The sequence below is a fragment of the Molothrus aeneus genome, chromosome 33 (genome assembly GCF_037042795.1).
Source record: "Molothrus aeneus isolate 106 chromosome 33, BPBGC_Maene_1.0, whole genome shotgun sequence".
Classification (NCBI taxonomy): Eukaryota; Metazoa; Chordata; class Aves; order Passeriformes; family Icteridae; genus Molothrus; species Molothrus aeneus.
In genome coordinates this window covers 1518156-1538236 of record NC_089678.1, presented here as the reverse complement: position 1 = coordinate 1538236, position 20081 = coordinate 1518156, and the positions used below count along the sequence as shown (strand labels likewise).

Below are 20081 nucleotides of genomic sequence, written 5' to 3'. Positions count from 1 at the left end.
AGTGTTCAAGGACTGTGAGCTGGTCAGACATGAGCGGAGGGATGCACTGCACGGTCTTGTTGATCCCATTTCAGCTTCAAGTGGGTAAAGAAGGCTGGCGGGCTGGCTGAGGTGCACAAATAAACGGTTTGATTTACACAGACGCTCTGACGCTGACACAGGGTTTTACAAGCCTCTAGAGAAAGCATGAATTGCAGACTTGAAGCTGTGCTAGAGGCAGAAGGGCTGCCCCACTGCCCTTCCTCATACTGCTGGTTACCAGAGACAAAGGAGAGCCAAGGAGGGACAGCTGCTGGCAACGCATTAGCCAATATCAGCGGCCCCAGCACCCCAAGGTCTCTGTCCCACAGTCCACAGGCAGGGTGTTTGGAGCTCCCCAGGCCACAGACTCGGCGAGCCGCGCTGGCTCTCTCTCGGGGGCCCCTCCATCCTGCCAGGCTGAGGGACACGCCCGGTCCCCCGGCGGGCCCTGGCTCCGGAGCACTGGCGACACGCCCTCCCTTGGCGGAGCATCACACCTCTCCCGCAGAAGCACAGGCCTTACCGAGTTGGAAGGGACCCACAAGGACCATCGAGTCCCACTCCTGGGTCTGCACACGGCAGTCCTAAGAACCACACCATGTGCCTAAAAGTGCTGTCCTAAAGCTTTTTAACGCTCTCAGGCTGGTGCTGTGACCACTTCGCTGGGGAACCCGTTCCAGTGCCCAACCGTTTCCTGATATCCAACATAAACCTCCCCTGACTGAGCTCCAGGCCATTCTCTCGGGTCCTGTCACTGGTCGCCACAGAGAAGAGATTAGTCCTGCCTCTTGTTGACTATGAGATCCCACTTCACTTCAGCCCAGGGCGCGCTCCCGCCCGGCCCCCACCCAGGCTGGGCTCGTGACGGATCCGCGGCCACCCCAGCGCTGGCGCCACAGCAGCGCCCGCCCGCGCTTGCCGCGCCCGCCCGTACCGCCCGGCACTTCCTGCGGCGGGGCCGGCGGGGCGGGGGCGGGCAGGGGGAGGAGGCGGAGGAGGGGAGAAGCGGGGACGGGAGCGAGGCGGAGTTGGTACCGCCGCCGGATGCTGCAAGGAGGCGCCGCGGCCCCCCTGCGCTGCTGGTCGCTCACCTGAGCGGGCGGGAGGGCGGGGAAGGAGGAGGAGCCGTCGGCCGAGCTGCGCGGAGCCTGGCGGCTGCGAGGCGGGTGGAGGGGCAGCCAGGCGGTCGGGCGAGGTGATGGCGCCGGGTGCGTAGCGGGCAGGAGGCCCCGCGTCCCGCCGTGTGCGCCCGGCTGCCGGCGGGGGTGGCCGGCGGGCTTTGCCGAGGCCTAGGAGCGGCCTCTCCCCTCGGAGCGCCGGGCGCGGCTCTGCCGCGGCCCGCACGATGTCCACCCGCACGCCGCTGCCCACCGTCAATGAGCGGGACACGGAGAACGTGAGTGTCGCGCCGGGACCCCTCTCCCTCCCTGGCTTCCTTCGCCTCTCCCCGGTACGCGGTGGTGGCCCGGCCCTTCGTGCCGCCCAGGCCGAGTGCCCCAGGGGCGGGCGGGCCGCGGCCGTGCCGAGCGCCGGGCCAGCACCGCCGCCTGCCCGCGCCCCAGGTTCCTCCATGCGGCGCTGCCGGGGCGGGTCCGGCCCGCCGCGCTCCACGTCGCCCCAGCCCGCCCGCGGCGCTGGGCCTCCCGCGGGGAACCCTCCAGCAGCCCTTCCAGCCCTGTTGGGCCGGGCCGGGCCGGGCTGCGCTGCCCTTATATGTCCTCGGCTGTCGGCGCACACGGGCTGCTGGCCGCGGGCCCCCGCTGGCGAGAGGCCTGTAGCCCCTGCGGGCGGCAGCCGGGGTGCCCCGCCTTAGGGCGGCCCCCACACACGGCACCTCCGCGCCTGCCTTGGGATTGCCACTTGTGGGCTGTGTGACGGCCTGGCACTTGGCCTTGCCTTTTCTTTTGGGGTTCAGCGGTACTTGCTCTTTGTTCGGTTTGCACCTCCAAGACGGTCCCTGGTGTTGTTGTATCCCTTCCTCTGCTTTGCTTTGTGTTGCCTCTGAGGGGGGGCTGTGGTCGTGTCCTTGGTTCTTCCCGAGTTCATTGTATCTTCCTTTGTGCTCAGTTTAAATATTTTTGCGGGGTCTCTGCTCCGCCCGGACTCTATGGAGTGGTGTTCTCTGCTGTAGTGGTCTTTCATAGAAAATAATCAGAATTGGCTATGATGGACGGTGTACCTGAGGAATGCTGGACCACGGTCCTGGTCTGGTCCTGTCCGTCAGTGGTGACTACATAGGTGGTAGTGTGGCAGTTGTGAAATTTTCCTCTTGGGTGAGGGGACGGGTGTTGAAAGCACTATTGTTTGAAGTATGTCTACTTAATTGCTTTTGGGGGGCGGTGGCAGAAAGGAGGGGGAAAAGGAGTCATAGGAAATATAACATATGCAGTCATACCCACCTTCTATTTGTGTGAAAGGTGATTGGTAAGAAACGAAGGAAGATGGCCTAGTGGGCTGAAATGGGTTGAAGAAGGTGTTTGTTTGTAGTGCATCAATCTATTCTATAGATATTCTGGCTAGTAGCGGGAGCTCCTAAGGTTTCTTACTGTACAAGCCCAAGCAGTAGTACCTCCTGAATAGGTTACTGACCGATATGAAATGAAAAGTGAATGTAAGAAGATGATTTGGAAAAGAAAGGTAACAGAAAGAGATAATATAGCTAGAGAAGTGAAACCCAAGTGTAGTGAATTATTATAATGAGCTTTTAGTATCAGTCACTCCGTGGAAGTTTAATTGATAGAGCAATATCAGACTTACTATTAGTAAAGCAAATAGATGTGTTTGGTCTCTCCTTACTCTTCATGGACTGATGGGTTCTGTGTTATTCTAAGAACAAAAGCAAGTCCTTGGGATAAAAATTTTGATTTAATTAAATGATAAAGTCCAGGTTTGCATGATACATGTTACCCATGAGTCTCTATTTCAAATGTATATAGGAATATAGATGACAGGAAAGGATAAGAAGTATTTATGCATATATCCAGTAATACAGTCCATAAGACTTGCAAGATTTACACAAGGCAAATGGAAATATTTTCAAATATTATCATCTTTTATGGAATGAAAACTTGAAAGTGTTGGTCATTAATTTAGACAATGTTATGCTACTCATGAGTGCTCAGTTTTGAAACCTAAGGAATACTACGTGTTAGGTTTTTATTGTAATTTCAGAGAGTACATTGGGCATCTGAAACACCTAGGTTTGTACCGAGTATCAGAATACTTAAAGTTGCACATTTGCTTCTGCAAACCTTGGTGTAAGTATGAAACCTTATACTAATGAGTATAATCTTCTAGCCAGATAAACGCCAAAGATCTGTGCAGTTGAAAGCTCCCTGGTCTGCACAGAGTTACTCCAGTGCTGTCATTAGTGGGTGTCCCTAGGATTTTGGAGCAGAGACCTTGAGCTCTGCCTGTTGGACAGCCAGTGGTGTCTCTTACATCAGACCTTTGGCTAAAGTGGCAAATGGAGGATGGAGGAGGAGTAGGTGGTCCATTGCTGACTTCCTGATCAGCAACATTCCTTGATTTAAAATGGATTCTGTGAGGGTGAGGTGAGACTCCTAAATTACTTTTAATGTGCTTCCTTCTGCTAATAAACTCTAATGGACTGGGGAACTGTTTATGCTGGTGGCTCATGATGGACAAAGTCAAGCTAGTAAGCTCTGAGTAACTGAGGTGGTGAGAAGTAGTAACTAAAAGGAGAAGTAATTGGGAAGAGGAATTAAGGAGCTGGTAAAACGTCCATCTTTGTAGTGCATATTTCTAGTTCTCTGGTATGTATATTAGCAAAGCTCTCCTGAGCAGCTCATGGTGATCTTCAGGAGAGGCTCTTTTCTTCCACATGGTGCTCGTGGCCATCTCGCAGTGTTGCTCCATTGTGTGACTCCCTAGGGGCAGACTGGAGCTCTGTGTCTGGAGAGAGCTGATTGATGCTTCTGAGTCCAACCCTATGTGTGTGTCCAGCTGTGCTCTGCACATGGGGTGAGGTTGTTGCATGAAATCATGGGGAGCTACCCTGCCACCACCACCCCCTTTCTCTTGGCAGCTGCTTTAGGTACTTTGAAAGAGAAAACAAATAAAATTTTAATGTGTGCTTTTCTCAGTGCGTGAGCAAGCATTTGTGTTATCATTTGAAAAAAGAAATTATAATACTGGGTATAGCACCTATACATTCCTTGAGGAATTACAGGAGTTCCTGGTAGGATGGGTGAAAAACTTGCTTGTTTCCATAACGCTTTTTGCCTCTTGTCCCACAGTGCCCTTTGAAAATATTTTAGAAGGGATAAGATCAGGCAGCATATTACTTTATCAAGTTTTATCAGAAAGCTGGAGTGAAAAGAACAGGAACCAGCAGCAAGGGACCAGCAACAGGTGGAGGGAGCCAGGGCCTGGGAAGCATCAGTGTGTATGTAACTGATAGGTCTGCCCTGTGGAGCTCTACACTCCTTTTCTTTGCCTTTTTTGCTATTCCTGACATCTCCCAGTGCTATGCTTAGTTTCCCTAGCATATGTCTGTAAATACTTTTCACTGGAATTGTTATTTCTCATGAAAGCTGTGTTTAAGGAAGCAAAGTAGATGATGATTATCAAACACTTATTCTTACTAACAGTTTATTTGGAATCTTAGGGAAATTATTGGGTGGAGGAAGTACTGTATTTTCATGTGTATTACTGGATTTATTTTTTCAAGTGAGGGGTAAGAGCAGTATGCAAAATAATAATTTTCTCTATGATTTGATTTTGTACATGTAACTATTTACAGCCGCCTCTTGATACAATTTTTGTAGACTGTGACAGGTAGTGTATCACTGCATCCAAACAATTGCACTTGGAGTTAGTTTGGGTGAACTGAGATTCCCATCTCTGCTGTTGATGGAAAAAGAGAGGGACAGGAATCAAAAGTTTTGAGCTAGAGTATCTCTTCTGTTTTCATTGTTGGTATTAATTGAGGAGTTGGTATTAATTGAGGAAAGAGGGGCTGTTATGTTTTTCCCTTTGTAATATGTTGCCTTGTATTGTGTCATTTAATTGAGGAGCAGTTTTCCTGAATCAAGGCAAAAGAGAAGAAATACATAGGTAATATGTTCTCTTAGATGTTTTTGGAGAGCTCTGTTTAAGAAAGGAGATTGAACAGTTGGCTCTATACTACTTGCTGTATAGTACTTTAGGTTAATAAGAATGAGAATGCTGAAAGTAGTTTGCTTTTTCTGACATATGGACCTCGTAGTCTGACAAGAATACTTTTTTTTTCCTTGTATAGTTAAGTGTAAACTTTTGAAGGTATTACTAGTATGTATGAAGGTATTGCTGTTTACTTGTGCTGTGGTTTCACCTCTCTAGCTAAGTTTTAAGGTATTATTTTGTTTTGGTTTTTTTCGAATACCTCAAAGTTGTTTAATTCTGCTGGAGCAATCTGGCATGTTTACAGTGGAAGAAGAAATGAATAAGTTCAGGACTGCTGGATGATAACTCTGGCCAGAGTCATGGTGCAATGTGGGAATTGTGGTTTGTTTTACCTAGGCAGTGCTGTGTGAGAATGATTGAGATGTCATGGCAGGGGAAATTTTAAGAAGGATAAACCAGTGACATATGACCATGTGATTTGCTTCATTATCATACAAATAATTATAACTTTGACACATTCACACCCATTTGTGGGTTAGCTACCAGACAGTGACATCTCAGATGCGAGCTCAAGGGGTGTGGTTAAGGATGCCCTTCCGACAGGGGAGCCTACGAGACAGCTGCATTTTAAAGAGGAAAGAAGTTGAAGAGGGCAAGAGATAAGAGGGTAGAATGAAATAGTCAAGTTGGGATGATAATGATTATACAATGTTTAATTTCTTTCTGATTTTTTTTTTTTCCTTTCTGGATTTGCTTTTGCACAATAAGAACGCATGGTTTTGATTTGGACAGAGGGGGCGTGGGAGAAAGTATTTGACAAGAATTCTTTCCTCCAGTGCCTTAAGCATAAGAGTGGCCTAATTTCCAAGCCTTTTGGGTTCAAGAGTACAGCTGTATCTTTCTTATCCACAAGAGATGGATTTGAGCAAAGTGAAGAATGCCTGAGTTTTTTCCTTGAGAGTTTATTTTCCTTGATCATAAATACACCATTAGATTCTATGTTTGTTGAAACAGTAAGAAGAGAGTATGTCTTCCTAATCTTGTTTTGAAGGTTCTTGTGTTTTCTCTATGCAGATGTTCTCTTGTTGTTGTTATTTTGCTTCACATAAGGGCTGAGCTCTTATGTTGTGGGGGGAAAACGTGCTGAGCTAGAGCACTATGCATGGAGAGAGCAAGGTTCATTTGAAGTTAACCTTCTGTGTGGATCAGAGAGAATAATGAGACAGGCAATACACATGGTTACTTTCTTTATGTAAAGAGGAAAATTTTGGTACAAAGCACTGAAAATGTTCATGATTCAGTGTTCTTTCTAAGCATCGTGAATGAGTATACAGTGTTGAGGTTCAGAAAGAGTTAATGCAGTTTGCTTGTAGTACTTGTTTCATTTCATACTTCATGGGGTTTTGAGGTTCATAGGTAAACATAAAGTTGGATTGTTTGTGGTTGATGTTCTGAAAACTGTACTTACATGGTCAGTGCACTTAAACACTGAGCTAGAACAAGGAGAATATGTTCTAGGAAAACTGACCAGTGGGGTCTTTTCCATTGTATATTTCTGATCCTATGGACTTACTGTTTATATTAAGAGAGATTTAAATGTTTTTTTTATCTCTGCATTTTAAATGTTTCAATCATCATTAAAGATAGGAAATTTTTTCCCCATGATACCTGATTACATTTGCAAACTAATGTTTCTGCTATAAGCGTGTTAAGTTTCTACCATCACAATTGCCGTTGCTCAGCAGAGGAATCTCCTGCCAGCTTTTAATTGTTATCAGTAGTTTAAATACAGAAAAAATAGTCACTAAATTTTTAAGTGCAAATACTGTGATTTCTCTAAAATTACATTCTCAATCAGTGATTCGTAGTTGTACTTGTAGAGTTTTTCTTGTTCTCAGAATTTAGATAGACCTGACTGTACAATCTTACTGATGCTTGAGAGAACTTTAAACAGTGTTCCAGTACAGCAGATTCATTAAGAAACTATCCGGTAAGGAGATGATTTTACGGTTAATGTGGAGCTAAAAAACTATAGTGTGTCTGAAGCCCTAAGACAGGTTTCTTACAGATTGGCCTACTCATGGCTTGAGAGTTGGAGCAAACTTTTAATATATTGCAATATCAGAGAGAAAGCATTTTATCACTTCTTTTCAGATTTTATCTTTTAGTAACTTCAGCCTGTCCTTTAATTTTAAAATACATGTTTACAGTCTATGCTGGCCTCCAGGTTAAACATACTACTTATAAGCTGCTGCCGACAGTGACAAGTTTCAAATTCAGCTTATTTATGTTGTGGTCATGACACCATCTATTTTTTTGTTGTTGTTGGAAACACAATGATTGCTTTTTGTGGTTGGGTTTGTTGTTGTGTTTTTTTTAATCTTTCTGGAATTTCAGAATAGGCAAAAAATTGTTGTTAGGATTTCACAATTTTTTTCTGGCTCTTGGTTCTTGAATGTTTACTCTGCTCTAGACAGTGGTAAATTAGGAAGAAATGTTTTCCTCAGTTGACTGTTTGTGAAAACAGCCATGAAAACAGGAAAGTTTCATCAAAATATTCACATTGTACAGTGCAATGAATATAATGCATCTCCATCTGAGTTTTAATAAGAAGCTCTTTCTCCACATCAGCTAGCAAACGTGGTTAATTGTTAGCATTTCTCAACTTCCTTCACATTGTCAATTAGCTTTTCTTTGGTGTGTTCTCCATGCTTAGTGCTAAACTGAGCTTTAAATTGGGCCAGTTGTATTTCGCTAAGAATGAATCATCTTTGTTTTTCTGTGAATAACTTAGTAAAATAGCAAAATCAAAGGCTTGTTGAGGTCTCACGGTCAGTTTGAGACTTCATAGCTGTATGTGATGATTCAGCTTAGATTGTTCTGGTGAGCATCCTAGTGAATCTAAGGTTAAAAATTCCAAGATGATAAGATGGCCCTTGTTTTTAAAGTACATTTCCCTGTGACTGTTTCAACTTTTATTTCCTAAGTAGTGACCAATCATGCTGTAGCTATTGTAGGAAAATAGTTGAAGCCAAGAGCATTTGAAACCACACTCTGTGCTTGTCATAATCCTGCTTCTTTTTGATCTGGGACGGCAGTTGAAAAAAAAGTTTGGTTGGTTGGTTTTGGTGGTGGGGTTTGGTTTGTTGGGGTTTCTTTTGTTTTTTTTTAACATAAGCATTTTTTTCAGGGATTTCTTTTTTTGTATGCTTTCAAAGAAAACAGCAACTTCTGCTGAGAGACATATATTCACAGCTGTAGGAGGGTGCTTGCACAGTTAAATTCAGCTGGGCTGCAGTTAACCTTAAAAGTAATGAGCCAGACATACTCACGGAACACTTCCACAGCTTAGTGTCTAATGACTGATCAATAGTTGTATTTATGTGAAACCCAAAAGCACAGGTTTTTTTGGCATCTCTGTCAAGTGAAAAATCATTATGTTATGCTACAATTCTCCATCGTATCAGGACAGCTGATAAACAGTCACTTCACATTGTTTAAATCCTTGTGGAAAGCAGGCTGTCTTGCTGGAGTGAATGTGTTTGTGGGTTTTCAAGCTCTCCTGTTTCGCTGTTGCATATGGTTTCAGGAAAAAGTAATTTTCCTTTTTTTATCTTGCTGTTCCTATGCTTGTGGGACACCTTAGATATAGGCTGTGATGTCAGAATGAGAAGTGGTCTGCACTCCACTTGTTTGGTTGGCATGAATGTACCATACCATTAAGATGACTTTTGTAGAGAACCCTTCATGGCTGTTCAAGATTTAAGTGTTCAGTACCAATGGCTTCCGTCCATTTGTGTGTAAACTATTTCAGTTAGCAATATTTTATAAAAGTGTATGCTCGTTACAGAGATCTAAATATAAATACAGCAACACAATGTGTTGTGAAGATAAGGGTTCTTTTTCTTCACATTTGCCTTCTTCAGAAAGAGGACTCTTACAGTAAGCTTTAGCCAAAGTAATTGTTTATATGTCCAAGATGTATACCCAACCTAAAAGAGCATTGAATGGCCACACACTGATATGTGTATCACAGCCATAATGATTTCTGAAGTGAGGGTTGTTGCACATAATGGAGTTTTACTGAGGTCACAATGAATCGGGTTTGTGACTTCAGAACAGCTTCTGCCTTTTTTCACTGTGGCCCTACTGGTGTGCTAGGAAGAGGCAGAATAATTATCTTGGTTTTTGTTTAAACACCTCTAGAATTCACAAAAGTAGCAGAATTTTAATCAAAGTAGAGAATGATGTCTGAACTTAATGTGTTTCAAGTGATCAATCATAAGGAGTTTTGTCCAGCTGAATTGCAGAATGGTATTTTAAACATGTACAGTTTTGATATGTTGACTAATAAGACAGAACTTTACTTCACCTCTGATGAAAGCACTTGTGTAAAACATTAGTGTTCATGTAGCTGAACATACAGAGTTGCTGGATAGCCCATGGCAGTCTTGCAAAAGCAGATAATGATAATATTACTGGTGACAAAGTCTAATTGCTTTTGTATTATAAAGTAAAGTAGTGCATGATAACTTTTAAAATCTTAAGCAGGCACAGAATTAGGCAAGGTTGTTAGAGAGAAGTGATATCTTTCATTAGACAGATGTGGTTTAAGAAAATAGATAAGGTTTGGATAGTAGCAGGGCTTGCTGGAAAGGCTCTTGCCTAAGGTGAGACTTGTGGTAAAACCTGTAGTGCCTCTGCTGTGCTTCTGTAGGAGGCCCACACCTCACTCATTGTGCAGTAAAACACACACCTCCTTGTAAGCAGAGGCTCAGCCTTAGTCACTGGGGAAGAGTACTATTTTAATCGCTCCTGGAAGGTTTCCTCCTGGAGTCCTCCCTTCCCCACTGTTGGTTCTTATCTTTTTCAGCTTAACTCAATGCTCAAGAAGAAAGTAATAGAAAAATAAAGTAAAACATCTTTTACTTGTCTTCAAGCAGCCCTTTTTTTTTCAGAAGGGAGAAGGCCATTTTTTTTTAATCTTAAGGTGGTCACATAAATAATTTCTCTTATTTAGTCCCTCAAAAATGTGACCAATTTAATTTTAAACCTGGTGCTAATCTATAACTTGCCATCACATCAGCTTTATCCTTACATATCCAAAATTTGTCTTTGCAAGATTCGAATTGACTTTGTTGATTAATTTGCTGGCCATTAAATCCCTGCAATTCACTATAATCTCACATTCTGGCTCCCCCCACCCCCCCTTGTTTTCTCCCCCATTTTGCTTACTAATGTGCTTTGTGCTGGAACTTGGCATACTCATTGCCAGCTTCCTTATGCTTCTCACTCTTTCTGGGACCTTTTCCAATTTTGCTCATTTAATGACATAAGCAAACCCAATACAAAGCTTTATAAAAGCCATGTAGTTGTAGCGCCTGTTTATCCTTCAAGTAATACCCTTCTGTAGGAATCCCAAGGAGCATTTTAATGTGGGAATAATTTGAATTGTAAAGCTAATGGGAGTGAGAACATTTTTTGCTGTTGGTGGACTGGGAAGACCTGTTTCTGTGTTGGGGGCTCTTTCAAATATTAGCAAAAATTATTATTACAACTTGAAATATTCATCAGTTAGACCATATTTTCCTCATTCCACCTTTCCTTCCCTCCACCCTGGTAAAGTTACTGGGCTGGGCTTTCTTCTCTCAAGTAACAGCAGAGAGTAACCAAAGCTTCATAGTGATTACTTACACAGGACATACAATTTTATCATGTTTTCCTAGAGATTCTCTCCCTACACTCAGATACGTGAGGAATTTTTAATGGGCGAGCGTTGAGGAGCTGGAGAAGGGGAGGGTAGGGTGTACTGCAGGCTGTGTAGCAGCAGTGTAAATTACTTGTGCTTAAACAGTAAATATCTGAAATTCCTTTTGAGAGTGCATGCTTGGCTTCAATCATATGTAAGTATCTTTCTACTTAGATGTTTGTCTTCACTTAAAATAAGTAGAGGCATAGCTCAGAAATTCAGAGAATCTTATGTGTTAAGAGGAGTCTTGTTTTTGCCATGGAAATTACCTTAGTCTATAAAATGCTACATTGAGCTCTTAGAGAGGATATGGCTGTTTTCCACAAATGGATTACATGTGTAATGTATTTACTTGTATATTGTTCCAGATAATATTATTGATTCGAGGTAATATAATTCTTTAAAGCATTTGGGGTTTTATTTAGTAATTTTTTTCCAACAGTAATCTGATTTTCTTCCCCCTGCCATTGTAGTCGGGACAGTCTACTGGTGGTTAAAAAAAATCAAAGAATGTCTTTACTTGTTGGAGGACTAAAATAGTATTTTTTCCTCAAGATCAGACTCCCAAAGGAATAGCATTTTTAATCATTCAATGCAATGAAATGGATACAGAAAATATTAATAATACTGTTCTGAGTAGTCTTTAGCAGACATATGTATGTGTAATAGCTTTTCAAACTTGTTTTTCTTCATTTGATATTAAATGAAAAAGAGTGGCTGCTTTTTAGACTTCTTTCTTACAGTGATAATCACAAGATGCACATGAACAAAGAAAATTTATGAGAGCCTTTTACAGTGTAACTCTTGCTCCATCTACTGCAGAGTCCAGTGAAATCTTATCCTCAAACCTGGTATGAGAAATGAGGGTTGAGCTAATATAGATGCTAGAATTAGTCAGTGGAAGACATTATTATTACCAGAGAATGTATGCCTCCAGCAGTGTTTGTAGTCAGGCTAAGGGAAATCTAATCCCACAGCCTATGCAAAGTAGACTGATAAAATTGCATTTAAAGGTCCTTTTTAGGAAAGATATTCTTGCTCATCCAGTGATTGAAGTATGCTGAGGTATAGCACTCATATAAAAGTCAAGTTCAATGTTTCTGAAATAGTACAAGATAACATTATTATTGCTGCTGCTATTATTACTGTTGTTATTATTAGTTTTTTGTGTGACCTTTTGCAAAACTTTGTATTTTGGTATTGTGTACAAACCTTTTCTTTGTTACTCATTAAATTAATTTCCTAGTGGTGTGTAACATTAAGTTTCAATAGAATTATTTTCAAGTGAGAGGCGTCAAGCCTTCTGGAGTGGTGTAGAACAGACAAAGTGGACTCCTGTATCCATCTGTTTGTTTTCATTACATTCAGGAAATAATTTCTAACCTGAAGAAGCTGAATTAAATACAGCACTTGAGTATTGGATTGGAATTACAATCAAGTGAAGTGTTAATGGTGCATCAGCCATTTTCCTAATATTGTCTTGATTTAATTGAAGATTAAACTCAGCAAGTGACGGACAGAGGAAAAGAAGAAAGCAGACTGAGGACTGTCAAGTTTATGGCCTGGGGTTATACACACACACACATATATGTATTGGAATTAAGTATACCTCCAGATGTCTTCCTGCCATTTCTCCAAAACTACCTGATTTCAGGTCACCTGTTGGGTCATAGGATGGCAGTTGAAAATTAGCAGATTCTTTAACTGTTGAAAAGAGAAAAATACTATCTTAACACAATAGTTGTCATCCCCAGAGGTTGGGAGCATTCTAGTTAGTTTGGTAAATTTAAAGAAAAAAATAAAGTTCCTAGCGAGCCTGTGATAATTCAGGGATTGCAGTGCTGCATAAAGGGATATGTGATCATCTTTTCTCCCATGGTGTGGCTTTCCTCATCTTCTAAGAGGCGAGGAGCATTCTGGCACTGTGGGTGGGAAAAGGACCTTTGGCACATTGGTGGTGGAAGAGAGAACAAAACATTGCTGGTGGCTCATCCTAAGATCTGAAAAAATTCAGTTGTGTCCATTGGAAATCTGCTTAGAGATGATTTTTCCTTTAAGGTTTGGGGTCAAATTCCCAGTTTCCAGTAGGGAGGTTTGTATAATCCCTGTCACCTGTGACATTGCCCTCAGGTCCCCCTGACTTCCTCTTCTTTTATGACTTTCCCTTCCTTGGGACTGAATCAAATTAGTTCCTGTTTTAATATGAGACAGCATCTGATTTGGTAAGGCACTTCAGCTGGGAATTTCTAGGCATGCTGCTCTTGTATTCAAACTGGTTTGGTGTCCAACTCAGGACAGAATTGAGAGCTGCCCCTACTAATGGTGGGCTTGAAGGCTGCTGTTGCTGCTACTGGTAATTTGATGTCTCACCATTTAGATGAAGGAGTCTGAAAGGCTCAATTTTTACAGCCTGCAGGCTGGGCTCCTGTGTAAAGACAATAGCTGGGGATCTGGGGTTCCTCACCCACAAATTGTCAAGGACTCTAGAGAAGGTCATACATCTTTTTTCTTACTGTTGGATTGGCTGCTTATTTTAATGACTGTATTCATTTTGAATACATACTAGATTTGTTCAAACCTCTAATCACAGATTGTCTGGCTTGTTTTATTAAGATTTACCTATATATGTGTGTACGTTATTTCTTCCACATTTTCCTAACTTTTTATTTTAGTGGTCTGGGTAAATGCAGTATCTGCTGGTTTTAGTATTTTCTTTGCATCTTGTGATGTTTTTTTCTTTTACTTCCTTAGCCAAATTATGTTACACGGTCTATTAAATTTGTTTTGTTCATTCCTTTTCTTGTGCTTGGTTTTTGCATCTCAGTTACACTCATGTGTGGTTTCTGTCCATGGTTTGAATTCAGCACATTGACATCTGTGTGCTGTATGTGTGTGCTTATCAGTATTCATTATCTACTGTATCACTGTGTCTTTCAGTGTAAAACAGCTAAAGAAATGTGTTCTTTTTTCCTAGTTCTATTACATCCTTTGCAAAGTCTTTGAGTAATATTGCTGCTGTTTGCTTTTTTTCCATATATCAATTTAGCTTCCTAGTTGCATGCATTTCTGGAATGCTACATTGCAGTTTGTGATCATGAATAATTGAAGCCCAAAGGTTAAAACAGAGTGGTTGCACGAGTTTAGGAACAAGGGGCGCTGTGGATATTGTCATCTGAGCTCTGTGAGAAACACACTCTTTGATCATAAGATAGGTCCAAGGGCCAGATGCTGTTTGGACAGCTTAAAGTTAAGCATAAATCTGTGCAAGGCTGTAAATATATTTGCTAAGTTGAAATGTGGTATAGCATTATCCAGATAAAGGTAAATAATTACTACCACTCAACTGAGGCCATTTTATTTGATCTGTTAATTAACACTTAAGTTAAAAACAAAGTAGAGAGCACTCAGCAGAAGACACTCTTCATTTTGCTGTTTGAGTTCGCCATGTCTCAGCCAGTTGACTTGGATACATTGTCTTAATCTTGCTCTGCTGTAAAACATAGTTGGTCTTCTGAAAGCATAAGCTAAGTTTAGTGGTGTCCTTATAACTTTATCTGCATCTCCCACCATCAGGTCATGCTCTGCTAGCCTGTTCTCAAGACACAAAACTCTTGTAACTGAATGCTTCTTGAGTGCAGGCTTGCTGTCCATGCCAGCTAAGGTGCTTCCTTCTCTTAGGAAGGTGCTCTGGTTTTCCTGTGAGAAAGTATGTGTTACTCCTCAGAGTCAACCTTGTGTTTATGAAAAAAAAAAAGTCTGCAGAATGCTGGGTCTGATGAGATTCTGGCTTAAATATGAAAACTATATGTTTGTGATAGATGAGGTCCATTAGACCCTCTGCAGCTCAGTCTTCTGAGGCAAGACTTGTTACTGACACCAGAAGTCCTTGGCTGCAGGGTGGTGCACCAGCACATATTATCAAGCCTTGGAGATGGAGAAACTAAACTGGTCTGCTCTAGTGCAAGAAACCATGAAAGTGCTCTTCAGGTCAGGAAGGATTCCCTGCCCTCCCTTGAAGGCTCTGTGGAAGGGCTTGAGATAAGCCTTGTTAATCTGCTGTAGATCCATGCTTTCTATTCCCTGCTTCTGTCTAGGCAACAAGTTGATTTTGAGAATTACTTATATTTACATTTATTTTGAATGTATGGTATCATATGAAGGGAATTGTTAAGATCCCTAAAAGGACAATGTCAAGAGAAAATGGGAAAATCATGCTGAACATTGGGTAATGGCATTTGATACAGAGCTTGATGTGATCCTCAAACATTCCACGTAGAAGCCCCCATTGCCAGCTCCATGCTGCTAGCAGCCCTGCTCCTAAAACTTGGAGGCTACGGTATTATACGAGTCACAGGCCTCGTAAACCCAACATCAAACAATCTCCACTACCCTTCATTACTTTAGCCCTAGGAGGAGCACAAATGACCAGCGCTATCTGCCTATGCCAAATCGTCCTGCATTGCCTGAGACAGTTTCTTTTCTAGGACATGTGTGCATCAATTAGTATGTACTGCTATCAGGTTAGATATTTTAATTGGGCATCTCTTCACTTTTGAGAAGCTGGCTTTACTTCAGAAAGTTAATAGGACCATGAGGTAAGATAGTCTTCAAAATGAGATGGTGATCTCTCTTGATGAATTCGTCATTGGATCTACTGGATGAATCCAGTAATGGGTATATGAAGACTTGAGAAATAGTGTCCAGCTTGCTGGAGGAGGAACTTTTTTGTGTAGCAAAATGTTGGGATGCTGCTTTGCCACTCATGTCATCCCTAAAGGGGAGCTTCTTGAGCTCACATTGTGTGCTTTTCTGAGGGTAAACAACAGGAGTAAGCAAGCCTTGTTTTTGTTTGTTTGAGGCTTTTTGTGTTTTGGGGGATTTTTGTTGTGTTGGTTTTGGCTCTTTTCTGAGTCCTTGTGTGTTTTTACTTTGTTGTGGAATTGGAATAAGTATCTCCTAGCTAAAGTTTCACTACTGGTGTCAATTTGCCTTTGGATTATCAAGAAAAGTAGTGTGATCAATTTTCTTTTCCATGTTCCTGTCCTGATAGCACAGTTCCACAACAGTTTAACATAGAGCTGATGTGATCCTGTCTTCCCAGTGCTGGGTGGTGCCTTTTGTCCTTGTGCCTGTGCTGCTGCTGGTGGGGGGGGGGGGGGGGGGAGGGCTGGCTGTGCTCAGCTGGAGGTGACCCTGGCAACAGAATTGCAAGGGTTTCTCTGTCTCCGCTGCCTGTTCTGTCCACGTGTCCTGCTGCCCTGGCAGTAGTGAGGTTGTTGGTGTGTGTGTGGGCATGGGAGCAGTGTTGGATCAGTTTCAGTAGCCATTGTGCCACATGGGGATTCATCCAGAGTTGTTGTAGGTATGCAGTGGATAAGGAAAAAATGCCCATTTCATAAACTTTGAGAGGAAGAATGAGTTGCAATTCAGAGCTTGGTCCCAATTAGCTGTTGTATCCTTTCCTTCTGTAGGAAAACCTTAGCTGACCCAGAAGAGCGCTTGTTTGATCCTGAGTGTCAGACATGCTTCACACTCTAATCTGGTCGCTGTTTTGTGAGTAAACCTTGCCTCCTGCTGCTGTTTTCCTCGACTGGAGGCAAGCCTCAGGTTTCAGGATTGCAGTCTCTAGACTGTAGAAACAGCTCTTTCCTCTCAGTTTTGAAGGTGGATATTAAAGCATTTTTTACTTCTTGAGCCCTGCAAATGTTTGAGGAGCTCCATGAGCTTGACGTGATCCTGAACTGTAGGTTGTTTCATATCTCCCTTCTTTTGCCTTTCATCAGGCCGATTGAAAAGTGACCTGGCTGCATCATTTCTAAGTGCAATGAAAACTTCTGCCAGTTTCCTTTGCCGGAAGTTTCGCTCTCTGGGTGTGTTCCTGTTCTTGTTTGGTTGGTTCAATTAACAACCAACATTTGGATTTAGTTTTCTTTTTGTTTCACAGGGGATTTTTCAGTAAACTGTGGGTGCTGTGGCATTCAGAATCAGTAGTGCCCTGCAGCTGCCTGTGCCTCCAAGTGCTGGCAGGATGTCCTGGGAGAGATGGGAATGCTCACTGGGAACTCTCTGTTGGCAGGTTTGAAGATCTCATGAAATAAGTCAAAAAAGACTGGCGTGGTAAACTGTTCACCTCCTGAGGAAAGAGTAATGGCTGGCAAGAAATGTTGAAAGAACTCTTGTCTGTGAAGGGCTGTGTTTAGATGTGTCCAGGAGGATGCAGGAATAGTTTCGTTCCTTCCTTCCTGTAAGTGCTTTCCTTCAAAAAAACAGTTTTGTGTTAGGTTTCATGGGTGAGGGACATTTAACATTTTATTTTGACAAGATAGGAAACATTTTACTCTTTTGCTTGATAGGGCACATAGTGATTTTTAGTACTGTACCAAAAAACAAAAATGAGTAAACAGGAGGATTTTACAAAAACTTTATCCTTTTCCTCCCCCTCATGTTGGTTCCACCTGTGGTTTACTGCAGCAGCTTTTAGCTGGCTTCTCTCAGTTTTCATGGGGCTACAGGGAGGGTTTCATTTTGTCCTAGCAATTAATGGAGATGATATGGGCTGGCTGTCCTGAATTAGCCCTGGAAAATCTTGTTTATGTGTTTGGGATGAGTCAGGAAGGAAAGTGCCAGGTTGAAATAACTGTGCCAATTCTGAGTGAAATAGAACAAAGGCAGGAAGGTCCTGTTCTGCTGCACCTGCATGCCTGGCCAGGCTGAGGGCTTCAGGCCTAGGGAGTGAAGGAAACATGTAAGCTGAGTTCAGGTTACAAGACCTGATTTCATGCTATGGAGGTATTTGTTTTTCTGAAATGCTTTGGCTGTCATCTTGGGGATGGACCAGCACATTTCTAAGGTTTTTATCTATCAAATAAAAAGGATCTGTAAATTCATGTGATAATGAACTTCACCTTTCCATATGATGTTACTGCAGTGTTTTTTAAAAAAAAGTAATGAGCATACTGTATCATGCACAAGATTAATACAGGTTGGTGTAACCACATGAAAATGAGAATTATTCCAAAGATCCTTTAGTATGAACTTCTGAAACTCCTATTAGCTGTATCTCGTTCTGCACTGGTAGATCATGGTATGTTTTCTTTCCTGGATTCCTTCAAGTATGGAACTGTAAACATTGCATCCTTTGTAGCTTGAGGTGAAAAAACCAATTCTGTCTCAAAGTTGGCAAACTTATTTCTGTATGTCTCACATAGATTCGCATATGTTGAGCACTTAAAAGACAAACAACAAAACCCAAAAAAAAACCACCAACAAAACTTCCATGGGGTTTAGTTACCATAGTAACAAGCATAGATTAAGATTTACTCAATGCTCAGCATAAATTTACCTGTCACCTGTGCACATGTCTGCTGTTGGGAAGGGAACACTATTTGTCTATTGGCTTTGGGGGATTTTATTTCACCTTGTAGTAGAAATGTTTTCCTGTTACCATTGGAGTTGTTTTTGTGAGGTACACAATAGTACAACTGGGAAGAAAAAGGAAGAGATACAAAAATAAAATGAGAAAGTTATTTTGTTTATTTTGTCTCTTGGTGCTGTATAGTTGGAGTTATTAAAGTTTTATAAAATGCTTTTCAGAATTGCAGCATCAATTAATGAAATGTTTGTGTATGCTTGACTCAGGCCAGCTTTCAACAAATTTTTTTATCTTATAGCTGATAGGCTCAAGAATATCATGCCTGGCATTTTTATGTATTTATATAAGTGAGCTAAAGAGACGAATGTTCCTGCACATGTTTGATTGTTTTCTTTTCGTACTTTTGAAAAGTGTGCAGGAGCAGGCACAGGAGATGGGTGCATTTTACATTTTATCACAGTTTTGTCTGATTCTTTTGTCTGCCATACTGAACTTGGTATCTGATATACAAACTGTAACTACTTCTTTCCTCACTCTGCCATTGTTGCTTTGGTTTTTCTGAGCTTAGTCCTGCATATTATCCTCCTCTTTCAGTGGGGAACATTGGTTGCTTTGCATTTTGGTGATTTTTTTAATAGGAAAGTTTTTATCATGCATTCACAATCTAGTATGCATTTAATTGCTGTTAAGCAACTTTAAAAATCATGTGTACATACATTCAATCTTTTAAATTGGCCCTTCCAAAACACTTCTTCACATGTCTGAGAAGAAAAATTAGATAGTGCTCTATTAGAGCAGAGGTGCTTTAGGAATTGTAGTATGATGTGATAGATATGTGTGGCAGGAGCAAGGTGTGGTTTTGTGCAGATGTGAGGCTTACCTGGAAGAGGAGGGAATCCCCATCTTCTTCTGCCCCTAACTGGGGAATCAGGTACTATAATTGTGTGCAGTTTGTATCATACCTGTACCACCTGCAAGCTCTTGACACATGATGCAGAACAAGCTCATCCGAGCATCTCTGATGGTTTCTACTTCGAGATTCACCAAGAGCTTTCAAAAAATTGGACTCTTTCAGTTCAGTTTGATGCTTCAGCAAAAATCTTTCTTGAGGTGTCTTGCTATAAGCTCCTAGGTCCTAATGACTAGTGACAGAAGGCAACATGACAGCAGCTGGACATCCAGGACAGTATTTCAAACCTTTGTTCCCTTTCCTTTCCTGGCACTGTATTTTAAGAAACATTTAATTTTAATGTGTTTATTTCTGGAGACTTTATTTAATACTGACTGAAACTGAATATATCAGGAGTCCTGTTATGTTGTACTAGTAAAGGAATGTTTCCCCCTACAATATACATATATTAAGAGAAAAACTGTTGCAGATCAGAGCTATTTAGAAGACTATCTTCTCAACCCTTCAGATACCCTTTGTCTGGGCTAGCTATTCGGAAAAATATTTGCATATTTGAAAAATATGACAGCTGTTATAAATGCTCATGTGTATGGCACATACTTGGAAACGGTAGGAGTTATGAATATAAAAATTGGCTGTGAGATACTCATGTCCAGGACAGGATAGAAAATATTGAGTGAGAAAATGTGATAATTTGACATTTGTATGTAGAACTGTATGTGAGACTTTGCTTGTGTGGGCTGGGTCTACCAAGGAATTTGCCTTGTGATAAATCAAGATGGGGAAAATTCAGGACTAAGAGGCTTGTTTAATCAAGTGAGGTGTGTTTGTAGGCAGATTGATGTGTGGAAATTACCCTCTTACTATGAAGGACTATAGAGGCCTTCAGTGTTGTTTGATTG

The 20081-nt window shown here is 41.8% G+C and overlaps 1 protein-coding gene across 4 annotated transcripts in view; it reads left to right on the top strand.

Annotated features, from left to right (window-relative positions):
* Nucleotides 1–1259: 1259 nt before the first annotated feature.
* MARK1 (microtubule affinity regulating kinase 1) overlaps nucleotides 1260–20081 on the top strand; it is a 58716-nt gene continuing 39894 nt past the window's right edge. The window contains exon 1 of one of the 4 annotated variants that reach the window (XM_066568458.1): nucleotides 1260–1417. In XM_066568458.1, the coding sequence (XP_066424555.1) occupies nucleotides 1367–1417 (51 nt within the window). In that variant the 5' untranslated portion in view covers nucleotides 1260–1366. The remainder of the gene's footprint in view (nucleotides 1418–20081) is intronic. The other 3 variants (XM_066568456.1, XM_066568459.1, XM_066568457.1) reach the window with 3 other exon arrangements.